The sequence below is a fragment of the Haliaeetus leucocephalus genome, unplaced genomic scaffold, assembly GCF_000737465.1.
Source record: "Haliaeetus leucocephalus isolate CR32 unplaced genomic scaffold, Haliaeetus_leucocephalus-4.0 Scaffold517, whole genome shotgun sequence".
In the NCBI taxonomy this organism is placed as follows: Eukaryota; Metazoa; Chordata; class Aves; order Accipitriformes; family Accipitridae; genus Haliaeetus; species Haliaeetus leucocephalus.
Window position 1 is genome coordinate 8,406,359 of NW_010972953.1, and position 14,279 is coordinate 8,420,637.

The window sequence follows — 14,279 nt, forward strand, 5'->3', positions numbered from 1 at the left end:
CACGTTGGAGAAAGTTCGTGGAGGACTGTCTCCCGTGGGGGGGACCCCACGTTGGAGCAGGGGAAGAGTGTGATGAGCCCTCGCCCTGAGGAGGGGAAGCGGCAGAAAATAACATGTGATGACCGTAAACCCCATCCCTGTCCCCCTTGTGCCGCTGGGGGGGCTTGGTGGAGAAATCCGGGAGTGAAGTTGTGCCCGGGAAGAAGGGAGGGGTGGAGGGAAGGTGTTCTGAGATTTCGTTTTATTTCTCATTTACCTTACTCTGGCTGATTTGTAATAAAAAGTGAGCTAATTTTCCCTAAGCTGAGTCTGTCTTGCCCGTGATGGTAATTAGTGAATGATCTCTCCTGTCCTTATCTCGACCCGCAAGCTTTTTGTTATATTTTTCTCTCCCCTGTCCAGCTGAGGATGGGGGAGTGATAGAACGGCTTTGGTGGGCACCTGGCGTCCAGCCAGGGTCAACCCATCACAAAGAGCTACTGTGAGCCTTCCAAAATGCATTTTTACTTACCACGTCATTCATTCAATTCTTGATTCCATTTGTTACCAGGCAAGTTGGAAATATCAGACTTACTAGTCTAACTCCTTTAACCTCCGGGAACTCTGGGCATTCATGCCTTCTTCAGTATTTTCAAATCCCTTGGTACTGTGCCAGCTACAAGTAATAGGATGCACACTGCAGTTCACAGCTCTTCCAGAGCTCTATTTATATTACCATTTGCTTCATCTGCTGTTCTATAACCTCTGCTATCTTGACTGGAAGAGATTTCGCAAGTCTTCCTTGGAGAGGGATTCCTGCTTAGGGAGTTCTATAAGTTCCTCCATAGCGAATAAGGACCAAAGATCAGCAATGCAGCTTTTCTAGTGCAGGCCTGCAAATACCCCTTCCAAGCATTCCTTTAAATCTCAGTCATTTATTAGTTTCAGGGGAAGGCTTTTCTGCTTCTAATGTAGTTGTAAAAGGACTATTCACTATACATTTTGAGCAAACTGTTTTTCCAACTTTTTGGCTTACCTTGGTCTGTTTTTATGCATCCCATGACTTCCCAAAACTTACAGCTTAGGTTAATTAGAGGGAGATTTCACAGGAATAGCAAAAGTCACGCTCTCAGCATGAAGATGTCCATCATGCATAAATTTTTAATAACTTCAAGTTATTAAGCACTGGGTGCTACCATGGTTAATACACTGTGATGTCCCTTGATCATCTTAAGTCTGTGAAAAAAACTGAATGGTGCATAAGGTGTTTTCTCTCTTAACTATGGTAACAAAGCAATTTTCAAAATATTTCCTGCTTTCCTACTCTTAATTTTTCTAGTGTGACTTAAGTTTTCTAAAACACTCTTTTCTAAGTACAGGAGAAAGCCCTGCACCCTGTTTGTGTGCTGAGGAACTTAAAAGCATTGTCATAATTTAAAAGCACCACCTGCAAAACACAGTATTACTGTTTTACTAAGGTTTAAACTTCAGGCATGCTTGCCTGAACTCAAGTGAATGAAGTCCCCAATGAATTACTCGAATATTGCCCCTTCTTTCTATATTTTAAGTTGCATGTAAGTTTAATGAATTGGCCAGAAATGCTACAAACGTTCAGAAGCAAGAGTTTCATTTCTTCAACATTACAATTTCTTTTATGAAATCAAAGCTGGCAAAGTAACTATTCTGTTCTGGGAATAAGCCACATGACTGGCTTGATGTCTCAGTATTACAGCAACTGAATGCTAAGCAAAGTAAAAAAATAAAAGCTGAGAGGTTTACCTTATTCTAAGCAACAAGGTATTGATTGAATATTATTTTTAAGTGTTCTTTAAACTGGGATTAAGTAATAGAACATTTGCACCAGCTTTCTGTTTGTTTACTTTTAAAAAGCTGTATTAGCTGAATCATGTAGTTTTGATGGCTGTTATGACTGTAATTTGGATATTGTAAATATACTGCAGATTCTTTATGCTGCCTCACAGCACTGCCTCAATCAAGAAATGGATAACACCTTCCTTAGCAACTTAGAGCATGATAGGATGCCAGAAATGAAACCCCACCGTCTCAAAAAAATCGACCAACTGTTAGACATGGTAACTGCCAAAAAGTCTTTGCAAGGTACACAAATGTCCTACCCTTTTTTCATCAATACTTTTACAATAAACTTACGGTGCGGTTCCTGATGTACAGAAACACCTTCTGAGTCTGCTGTGGCCCACTGATTATATCAGGGAAGCAGGCAGCTTCTTGAGATGTCATACGGTCATGTGGAAGTCTACTCTGGAAAGCTGCACCCTCCACACCTACAATAAAAAGACAAGTTGTCTACAGGCACTCCAAAAGGAACTGCTAAATAAGTATTTTTACACTACCCTTCCTAGCCAGTGCATCTAGCCATGACGTGACATGGTGGCCAATATCACGTCATGCTTTCATTTAGTCCTTTTATTTACTTCTGCAAGACATGCACGTTCCCAAGTCAACAGTTCTTTGAATTACAGGTATCATCTAGGGTTAATGAAAAAACTATACTACAGGGGAAAAAAACAAAACAAGACAAAAACCCAAATAAAAACCTGAAAAATAAGAGATACAGGAGCACAGATCAATATAACATATAATATTATATATAAACATATATATAAAATATAATATCAATAAAACATAACTGCTTTAGATGCTGTCCTTCATTTGTGTGGTTTCCAGTTTCTATCAGAATATGAAAAACATTTTGGAACCCATTCAATGCCAAAAGATCTATAAGATACAAGCACAATGCCTACAGTCCCCTCTCACCTGCTTTTCAAGGTTTCATTTGCACTGAACTCCTGAAGCTAGAGGAATGCTCTAGCTTTCCCCTCTCTTTTTGCATATTTTATATATTCACAGCAGGCAGTGCAATGAAATACAATCCTTCTTAGGCTTTTCCTGTGTCCCTTACCCAAGTGCTGTCTACAACCAACAACTACAGATTTCTGACTTTTCCTTTTAAATGCTCCACATAAGAGACTAATGTTGAACATATACAGGAGACATTTTCTCTGTGGAAAGACTTCATTCATAAAGACACCTGTACTTCTATCCATTCAAACACCAGCAATGAAGTAATAATACAGCTATGTACCCTACATTCCTCAATCTCATTTGAATGTTATACTATATATAAAGTAACAAACCAAGACACAGCTGCATAAAGTGCTACAGCACAAGTAGAATGCAGAAAGTGAATCTTGCAGGCACAGCGAGCAAAATGAAATACTGAGATGTGAAATACAACAAGAACAACGTAAATCTTGTATGTCCTAGGAAGTGACTTAAGATCAGGACTGACAGAGGAGAGGACATTCAATCTGGAAAGATATAAGCCAATACATCCCAAGGGGAAAAAAAAACCCCCACAAGTAACACAGTAAGATTAAGATCATTTGCTGAAACTGGAACTGTTCAAAAGAATGTAATAAATATAAAAGAAAATATAAGCTTGCAGTGTGTTACACTAACCAAGACAACTGTCTGAAAGTTTGAAGTTCATGTGCAGAAGTACACGTCACTGTATTGGGGAGAGGAATTCTCTTCTTTCAGTTCTGGTGCAATCATACACACACCTTTAACTTCAAAGCATTTTTACACCCCAAAGGTGAAGAAAAAAATTTAAGCAAGGAAACGGTTGTGAAGCTAAAATAATTCATTCACAAGCAAAGATTAGAGGATCTAACTGTGTGATGACTCAAGGTAAAGAAAACTGTCTATAATGTTTACAGGAATTTTACAACACAAGGAAATTAGTAACAGACGCTACAGAGCACTGCAAGAAAGTAAAATGCAATTAACAATAGGAAAAGTTGACACACCCACAATGCTTCTTGACACTAATATCCAGCTATGGAATAGAAACCCATAGCTCTGCTAGAACATCAGCTTCTCCAGTAATAAACATCCCCCAGTCTTTTCGTTGTCCTTCAGTCTAACACTGGACCAACTGTGCAAACACCTACACGTGAATGCATATGCTAAACTATGAACTCCATAAAATTGTGCACGTAAATCAAACCAAAGTTACCAATTCTCTGATACATTACTAACATTAACAAATCTTAATTAAAGTTCTAGATCATCAAGTGTTAGCAAAGAGCTTGGCAGCACAATTTTCAGAGAATGGCTAAAGACTTGAAATGCTGAACCTGACTCCCTCTTACAGGCTTATGCTAAAATGAGTGTGCCTTCTCCAGATATTTGCTAAAAAGTGTTGACTGTCATGCAGTGATCAACTACCAGGAAACTCTCAGACATGTGGATTTAAGGCAACTCACCAGTTTCTTGAAAAGCTTTGCAATTTATTTCTTCAAACTGAGAAGCCAGAGAAGCTGGCGCTCCCAACAGCCTTGGAAAGAACTCCAAGGTGGTTTTTTTTTGTTGTTGTTTTTTTTCAAAGCCACATGTCCTTTATGGCAATACCTGAACTTTAAAACTAAAATGTCAGAATAGCTCCAGATGAGCACTGGTGTTTAGGAAAACAAAATAAAACAAAACAAAACAAAAACACAAAAGGGTTTGACAGCAGAATTTAGAAAAAAATCTAGCTATTATTAGTGAAGATACTGTTTTATTTGGCCCAACCACCAGAAGATCTTTTAAGAACTAAATGTCCTTGAATTTACTTCTGCAACTACACGGCTCAAAGTTAAATCAATTTCAGGCTGATTAAATCCCCCCCAATCCCACACCCTTACTGCTTGCGTTTCATGAAAGCAACACATTAAAGGGAGTACCAGTTCAGAACTACACATGCTTTCCTTAGGGCAGGCAACTCTTTAATGACTGTAGGAATGGATCTGCCTAGACTGGATTCTCATTCCCTCTTCACACACATTCGCGCACACACTTGCCACTTCCTGACATTCAGCATCAGCAACTAATGTGCTCAAGTTTTCATTATCTTCTTCCCCACAGAAGAAATCTTGAGGGATGCTGCTCATTTAAAGACTTACTGAAACTTCTGCAGATGAAAAACACTGAAGGAAAGCTATTGGCTGCTAAATTGGACAATTGCTAAAGCATACCCTCAGCATATATATAAAATGCAAAATATGCAGAGTTTCCAAACAGCCAATGCCTACCTAAAAATGAAGTAGGCAATGCACCCTTAAACCCACAATCTATAACAGTCAAATTCTGTGCAAGTGGTAAGATCCAAAACATAACTTGGCTCCTTTACTCAGAACGGCAAGGATGCACTCTCAGATTAATATCTTGAAGTTGTATTTGCTTCAAAAAGAGCAACTTGGAGGTACAGAATAGGTTGTGGAGCCTTCAACTCCTTTGCTTAAAACCCTAGTCCTCAATCGTCAAGTGAGAGCGAAAGCGGCAGAGTTGGAGGAAGATTTTCAGTAGCATTCTAAGTACTTAAAGATACCAATTCTGTGAATTAAGCAGTAAGTGCATACTGCTAGCATCAGTACTTAGGTCAAATGGCAAATGCAATTCACAATCCAGTCCACTGAGAAGCAGACTATGAATCTCCTCAACAGATAAACCCCCTGGGCTAACCACTGGTACACAGCTCAAGCACAAACCCTTTCAAAAGAAAAAACAAAAACAAAGGAGCAAAAAGGTACTCCACACTGTTTCTTCAGCAAATTAGAAAAAAGGTCTACTGTGCTGAAGCCCAGGGCTTTCTGTGTCATTCTAGGTGGTAGAAACTGGCTAGGTAAAAAATATCTTTTTGCACGTTTGAACTCCTCTGAACATGGAGAGGAGTGGAGGGATGAGAGATCGGCCTGAGGGATTTCAACATACGTTAGCGTCCTTTTCCATAGTTGGTACAGAACTCAACTGAAATTTGAAAATACCCTCGCTTTTTTAACAGGTGGGTAAAAAACTCCTGTATCTCTTGCTAAATTCTGGACAACCACACCCATGCGCACTTGCAAGCATCAATCCCTAACTTGGCGGCTCTTGCTACTAAGTGGCAAGCATCAAACGCCACCCTCACCTGATGCTTGGCCGTCTCCATACCCTCCAGAATTGTCGTCTTGAAGTCCTCCTGCTTGCCCTGTGGAAGGAAAGAGGAGAACTCAGGGACCTTACTCCATAAGTTAAACCATACTGGACATAAAGGCCCGGCAGTTGGCGTTTTAGGTATTAAATTTCACCAACTAACTAAACCCATTTTCTGAGAATCCCGTCTTCTGGAACCTAGGTTCAGGGTACCAAACTCTGTAGTCTTCTAGTGTCATCCATGTTACTGGAACGCTTTACATCAGACTTTATGAGAAATAAAGTAGTACACAATATGTAGCATTCCTGGTGGCTAAATACTTATGATCAACTTCATTAATGGCTAGGATTTGAATAATAAGATTACATTTCTTACTGCCAAGATCTGGTGGACGGATACCATCAGATTCTATGGATCTCAAACCATAAGAATTTGATAATCTTGCCCTTGGTACTCCCGAGTGTCCCCATATGCAAGGGGATAGTTTGAACCATTCTGAAAAGCCTCTCACTTTCAAGAGAGCCTATTTTTTTTTTTGCCACAAACCCTTCCCTGAAGCTTGATGATGGAACTTTTTTGAAAGGCTCAGACCACTTGTTTTGGCTTCAGCGCTCTTGATACACCAACAATGTTCTAACAGACTAAGACCACCTTTGAAGCAAAGTACATGTCAATACCACTGATCAGTAACGTGATCAACACCCAGCACTGAAAGACATTGGTCTTTCAACGTATCCAAGGCTGGAAACATGAGGAAAGGCAAAGCACTCATCTAAAAGATCTGAAGAAGTCTCAAAATTACCTTAGCCTGCATCTAAGTCCTAAATAGCAGCCTTCACAGAACTACAACACAACCAGGAACAGAGCATTTCTACAACAGAGATGAGTACAGCTGCGATGTCTGCAGGAACAAAGCCAATATAGGTCACCTCACACACTGCTAACCTTCACAGGAGATGCTAGCTCCAAGTTTAGCTTGCAAGTGATATTCTTCCAGAGTCAGATGTTTGCCTGAAGTCTTGTCACCTCCAGAGAGCAGGAAGTCGTGGAACACTACAGAGACAGCTGAACACTGTTCAGCTAGCTGCTCCTGTAACAAGGTTCCTTCAAACTAAGTGCTTCAACAGTCAGCAAATTGGGTGTTTTCTAAAGTCCAAACAAACCCCCACTGAAACAAACTGCTGAGGTCAAGGTAGCAAATGGAACAGTCACTTCCTAGAGCACAAGTGGTCAGGGTGTCATCTCTAAACATGTAAGAGTAAGGTCTAACCTGAGGCTGAACACACAATTGTTAAGATTACTCTTCAGAGTTTGGGATTGGGTCGACAATTTTGCCAGAATGTAATTTGAGGCTCTTAGGGGATACACTAACTTAAAAGAATTTCACCTGAACTACAAATTTAACCCCTAAAGCAAGACACAGAGAATGAAACAAATATCTTCATACTTCGATAGCCTGGAGTAACATCTGGAATATTGTAACAATACACATCTACAGATAATATAAAATAGGAACTGAAACAAGAAAGACATTTTCACTCAGCTACAGTAGAGGAGCAATAGTAACTACTTTTATATAATCAGTCTACCAGCAGGGAAGTTCAGAAACTCACAAGAGAGACCATGACAAATAATTGTATTTTGACATGCCTCAGAAGTCCCAAAGCCAGGATTCTCTGAACTAATATATCTGCAATAGCAAGAGAAAATTCCTCACTTCATCTACACTTTAAGTACTTTATTCTGCTGGGAACATTGCAAGATCTGCTATCTCTTCTGGGAGAGACTAACAGAACTCAAACATCAATATTCACAGTCCAGCACAGGCCTTTAATTTGCAGGAAAAGTTACACTTGTGCCTTCCGTAAGTTAAGAAATTGAAAAAATGCTGACATCAGCCTGTGGCATTCATTGTCCCTGAATTAGCACTGACAATGAGTAGAGGGGACAAAATTGCTCTCGGTTTACTTACAAAAAGAAATCAGTATTTTCCTCTTCTGTTAATAACAGCTAAACCAAACCATTTTCAGTTTTAGGTCAAAAAAAAGTATCACTATTACTGCTTGCTTGGACATAATTCTGAAAGCTACCCAGTCTGAGTACAGAAGTGTGGAAACAAGGTCTACTAGTGCAGATAGCCTCTCCTTCCCCATAAGAAAGTCATGTTCCAGCTGCAGAGGAACAAAGCAGCAAGCAAACTGCTGACCCATGTTAACAACAAATTACTGCAGCTGAACACATGTGCAAGAGCAGAATCTGCTGAAAGTCTCAAGGCAACTGAATAACAGACCATGAGCTGAACAGCAATCAGAAAGGTCTACAAAGGAGTCCACTTCATACAATCATCCACTGTCTTAAAATAAAGAATAGTGGCACAAGATTACCACTGAGTACTGAATTTAATTAGGAAAACAGACAAGTTGGATGAAAGACAGAGACAGAGTACCACTAAGTTTTGACTATTCACTTGACATTAATCTGGATCATAGTCAGTCTCACACTTCCTTGGAAAACAGTAGCTAGGAACACAAGATTACCACAAAGTAAGAACACTGACAAAACTAAAAAGACAGGAGCTGGTAAAGAAAACCTTCAGAAAGCTATAAGAATGAAAATCCAATTTGGTGAGGGCAAACAAAAAAGATCCTTAGAGGAGAAAAACAAAAGCAGCAAGCTCCTTAATTTCAAAAGGGATATTGGCAAATAACACAAATGTCATTCAACACTGAAAGTGAGTTTGGAAGCCTTTTACTATCAGACAATATTTCTCAAGTAAAAAAAGAGGAGAGACACTTTAAGGAAATTACCTTAAACATGAAATACTGTTACGCCTTTTAAAACTGCTCTGCAGTAACATGCAGTAAATCTTGCAAATCTAGATGATAACAATCTGCATAGCCAAAACATCTGGAATTCCCCACAGCTGAACACAATAAGCAAGCCCACCCCAAGTAAGAACCGCATTTTGCTGTCACCTAAAGTGTGGTACTTAATAACCTCCTTCTACTGTAAACTGTCTGTGAGGACAGACTAATGAAATACCAGCTACTGTCACTATTACATTCTTAAGTTTGCACAATTAGGCTTTTCAACACAAAAGGTCATAACCTATAACATGACAGCTTTACACCTCTACTGCATTACCTATGTTTTTGCAGGCTTTAAACATACAGAGGAAATTATTAAGGTCTGCAATGAGACTAAATTAACAGTAATACACAAGCTAACTTTTTGTATTTTGTTAAATTTTCAATATGCAAACCTGCTCTAGTATTGCTGTACTATTTAATATTTCTTATTGAACACATATTTTTGCTTCAAAGAAGTCACAGAGGGAGAAAACCTCAATTATAAACATTGTTTCTATATACAGGAGACTCCATGCCTCTTCCTGCTAACGGTTGTTTGAATTAGAAGTTTCAATGCACTTTAACAGCCAGCATAGATGACCTGACGCTCTTGATGCCTACATTAATAAAGACAAAGATAGAGAGATCCACCAATGTATATAATTTCAGAAGCCTTTAAAAATACGGCAAGACTAGCTATGGAATGACAACTGAAAATCTGTCACCTTTCTACATCACTGCTTCATGCATATCACAGGATTTCTAGGAATGGAGAAAGGATATGATGATGTGAAATCTACTTATTTCTAAGCAGCTAGATATAGCCTGTTTTAAATTTGGTTGTATTTAGACAACTAAATATAGTGCTTGCAGAGTAACTGCTTAACAGACTGTTGTGTGTATAGAACAGCATGAGTTTATCACTGCCTATCTTCCATGTTTCTTCCTTCATGGGGTAAAACACTACTTCATTGACTATGTCTCAAACTGATTTCAATAATCATTCTTAGAGCCACAAAATGGCATCTAAGAAATATCAAAAGTGTATTAATATTAGGTCTCAAGGATTAAACTCAAAGTCTAAGCTAACTTAAATAGTAAACTTAAGATACTTTCTTAATTACACCTATTAAAATTCCATTTTTTGACAGATCAACTACAAGTACGGGCAGGGATGATTTTTATCATTGCAAATATTTCAGTCAAGCATATGAGCTATGGTATTCCTGTATCAAGCCAGGAGCCAACAGCTGCAGCTGAGGAGAGATTACAGGGGCAAATCCTAAGAGATAAAACACAACTGTGGCTTTTAATATATTTTCTGAATCCGAAGGCAAGCATCCCCAAATTGACTTCAATCCTATTGTCTAAGTTCTCAAACCTGCCAGCCAAAAAGAAGCCAATTAAGAGCAGTAGAACTGAAGACTAGCAGTTATTCACATCAGTGATGAACCAGCAAAAGTTCAACTACTAGATTTCAGCTATTGTCTAAAACCAACTAGCACACACATCATCTCATGAAATCTCTCCAACAGCTAAACTTTGCAAAAGTATGATTTTGTAGATAGTAGACTGATGCACCAACACCAGACCTAACTAATGGTGGTAGCTGTAAACACAACAGAGGTAAAGAATGGATAGGGTACTGCTAATACCATAAATTTCAAAAGCTGCTTCCTGAACAAGACTGACCAAAAAAAATTCCCAATGTAAAGTGAAGCTTTACAACTCTGTCAAAGGTAATGAGAAAAGCACTGAAGTTTAAACAAACAGTATCCAACCAGAACTTAAGGTTAGAGTCATAGTTTAAAGCCACAGGAATCACTGTACATTAAATTTGTTCTCCTGTATAGCAAACCCCCCATAAATCTAACCTCTTTTCTTTCAGAAGAATAAGTAAATGTTGGTACATGAGCAGGTGTGGCAACTAAGTGCCAAAGAGGCTATTCTGGTCAATAAGCTTCCAAAGACATGTCAATAAAGATCATAAGAATCTAGTATAAGAGGTTTAGCTTAGTTTGGAATTACATCATGCTTATACCCATCTTTATCAGGCTGCTCTTCTGCATTTTTCCCCTCCTTTCACATATAGGGCCAGCAAAGAAAACACTGCAAAACAATCATTCAAAATCAATCAAAACCAGACACAGGATTCGTGACGCTGCACCTGACCCTGCTTAATTTCTGGCAGTAAAACAGGTAAGTAGTGTCAGAGGAGAAGGTCTCTCTTTACTCACCAGATGGCTCCTCTGGCTCACTTTCATTCTCTTCTTCTGCAGGAGCTGGTGGTGGTGGTGGTGGTAGTTTTTTCTCTTTCTCAGCTTTAGCATTTCTCTCTTCTTCAGAGTAATACTCATCTTCTGACAGGTTTGCAAGACTCTCATCCATCTCTCTATACTCCACCTGTAAAAAGCACAACAGAGGATAAACACACTGAAGATACTGGTAAGTCTCACTACTAAAATGAACACTGCAAGCAACAAAATTGCTTACAGCTCAGAGAAAAGGCCTGAGTTACCTTGTCCAGAGTCTTATTACAGCTACCATGTTATAAAATCTTCAATAGCTTAACAAGTTCCATGTGTTTTTACCTCCACTAAAAAAAAAAAGTCTTCAGCACCCAACTGTCCAGTAGTAGGAACTTTCTACTCATATTGAGCCCAGCTTATGTGTATTTGTTATATCATCATTTAACCTCTCTAGTTGCCTTCCCCTCCCTCACCTCCCTGTCAAACTCAAGGATAACAAATTGCCTCTGTGCCTATTCCATATGTTCCAACTTGAATTTATCTGTCAAACATGGGTGACCACAACTGTACACAAGATTTCCTGAGGAAATCCCACTCATGTCCTGTACACAGATGTATCTTGCACAGAGAGTCTCCCGTTTACTGGAAATCTTGCCCTCATACAGAGGATCACATTTGCCTCCTCTCCAGGATGGTCACACTAGTGGCTCAACACAAGACTGAAAAAAACCCCCACCCAACTTTATTGCCATATATGTTTTGTTCTGTTCTCCAGTAAAAATAAATAATATTACCAGCTAAAAAGAGTCACTCCAACTTAAAGAAACATGGAAGCCCCAAGAAATAACCTAGAAAGGATGCATCTCATACTGTTTAATAAACCAAGTTTTTTTCTAAAGTAAGAAAGCTTTGTATATTGCTATTGAATTTCCCTACCTGTTGGAAAGGAAAAAAAGGACTTCTCACAATATGCAGCCTTGGGAAAAATAAAGCGAAAGCAGCTAGTGTACCTCCAACATTCTACAGGTCAGCTTCTCCCATGAGATGACAAAAGCAACTCTGCATTTCTCATCAAAAAAATGACAAATCTTTCACAGTTGAAGTTCAGTCATTAAGAAAGGGCAATAATGGGTACATTTCAAAGTAGCATTGGGAAGCCCGTGTATAGGAAAGCCTAAATTCAGTAACATGCTAACACACTCCATGATCTTCTACCTTTCAAATATTTACGTTCATTCCATCCTGTCCAGCACATTCAGTTTTTCATGCTGTTGAGCAAATGTTGCACCACTAGGACCTTTTGTGATCTCCCACTCTGAAGCAAGTTACAACGATCCCACAGCATCACAAGAACAGTATGACAGGTATTTGAAACTAACACTAGTTATGCCCTAAGGCCCTCTAAAGCCTTCCATCCTCCTTAAGCTCACACAACTGTCAGAGAACAATCAAGTCCTATAAAAACCTAAGCTTTTTGCTAGGTTTATTTTTAACATGGATACCCTCCCCAACTGAGTTCACACCACAAACATTCGCAGTAAGACAACTTTGTGCTAGACTGAAGTGATCATGGGGATATACTGTGTTAAAAGAGATAAATGCCCTTAGCAAAGAGGCATTGCCAATGCAGAGAAACATCACTGAAATACAACCCACAGATAGTGCCCTAATTCCTACTTTTTAACAGACCACTATAAAGCAAGTAAAAACCAGGTATGCTGCCTCTGAAGATCACAGAATCACAGAATGGTTTGGATCAGAAGGGACCTTTGAAGATCACCTGGTCCAACCCCCCTTCCATGGGCAGAGACATCTTTCACTAGATCAGGTTGCTCAAAGCCCCATCCAGCCTGACCTTGAACGCTTCCAATGATGGGGGATCCACAACTTCTCTGGGCAACCTGTTCCAGTGTCTCACCACCCTCATTGTAAAAAATTTCTTCCTTATGTCCAATCTACATCTACCCTCTTTCAGTTTAAAAGATGCACCAGACTGACCTACCCAACAGTTCCTATACGCAAAGGACTAGTCCAGCTATCTTGTCACATAAGAGCTCTGAAGAGCAAGACATTCAATGCTACAGCTACAGTACAACAGACATAGTTCCTGAAAGTAATTTCAGCTTCCATATCAAACACACCCAGCTCTAGGCACAGCCAAGATCTTCAAAGTCTTCTGCAACAAGGTTTCTGAGAAAAAGTTTCAGAAAAAAAAGGTAATGTTCTCAGATGTTCAGAATAAGATATGAGAATTACATGCCACAGGCCCAAGTTATTGGAAGCTATTTACAGTCTTTAGATTCCATTGCTAAATCTCACCCTTAACACAGCACTGGCTCAACTCTTCAATGCCAACTGAGGGAAGCTGAAGAACGGTGGACTGAGTGTGGCCATCACCTTTATACCTTGCAATACCAGCATCATTCCATGCACATAATCCCCAAGACAAGCTGCACCCACACACCCCTAGTAACAACAGGAAAGTGCTCACGAAAACGTAAGATAACAAAAACTCAGATGTAATGCTAGGGTGTGTTTGGTTCTTTTTTTACTGCTCAGTATCTGACCAGGAAGCCCTACAAAGTTCCGAGGACTGTTGCAGACTGCTCTCCTTTATGGAACTGCACAAGTTCTCCCCAGACCTTATGAAGGTCATCTGTGACAATACAAGACCTCATTAGCTTCTTGCACGTCTGCACGTTTATCCTGCAGGAGAACTCCCCTCCATGGGCAGCACCCGCACCCCACGCACCGGCGCCGCCCGGTAACGCCCGCCCGGGCCAGAGAAGTCTGCTCAGCCCAGCGCCCCCCCCACCCCCCGGGCAGGGAGCGGTCTCGGGGACTCCCGGCCCGCCGCCCGCCCGCCCGGCCCCTTCCCCGGGAGCCGTCCCGGGCGGCGCGAACCGCCTCACGGAGGGGCAGGGCCCGGCAGCCCAACAGCCAGAGCACGCGCCACCCGCCAGACCCCCCTCCCGCTCCAGGCCGGCAGGGCCGGGCCCGTAGCCCAAGCACCCCGCCCTCCCCCACCTACTTTGGCCCGCTTGCGGCGGCTGGTCCTGCGACCCTCGGGGGTCTCGGCGATGCCAGTGGTTTCGGCGCTGGGCGCAGGGGCGGCGCCGGCGGCTGGCGGCTCGGACAGACCGCCCGGGGGCGAGGCCCGCGGCGGTTCCTTCTTGCGCGGAGTGCGCTCCGCAGCCCCGCCGC

General features: G+C 40.8%; 1 protein-coding gene across 1 annotated transcript in view; it reads right to left on the minus strand.

The window, feature by feature from the left end:
- The window catches only part of KDM1A (lysine (K)-specific demethylase 1A), a 52,093-nt gene extending 37,820 nt beyond the window's left edge, over positions 1-14,273 (minus strand). The window contains exons 1-4 of the mRNA XM_010576288.1: positions 14,107-14,273; positions 11,064-11,229; positions 5,972-6,031; positions 2,149-2,282 (exon numbers count right to left, since the gene is read on the minus strand). Coding sequence (XP_010574590.1) covers positions 2,149-2,282; positions 5,972-6,031; positions 11,064-11,214 — 345 coding nt within the window. The 5' untranslated portion in view covers positions 11,215-11,229; positions 14,107-14,273. The remainder of the gene's footprint in view (positions 1-2,148; positions 2,283-5,971; positions 6,032-11,063; positions 11,230-14,106) is intronic.
- Between the last annotated feature and the right edge of the window lie 6 nt (positions 14,274-14,279).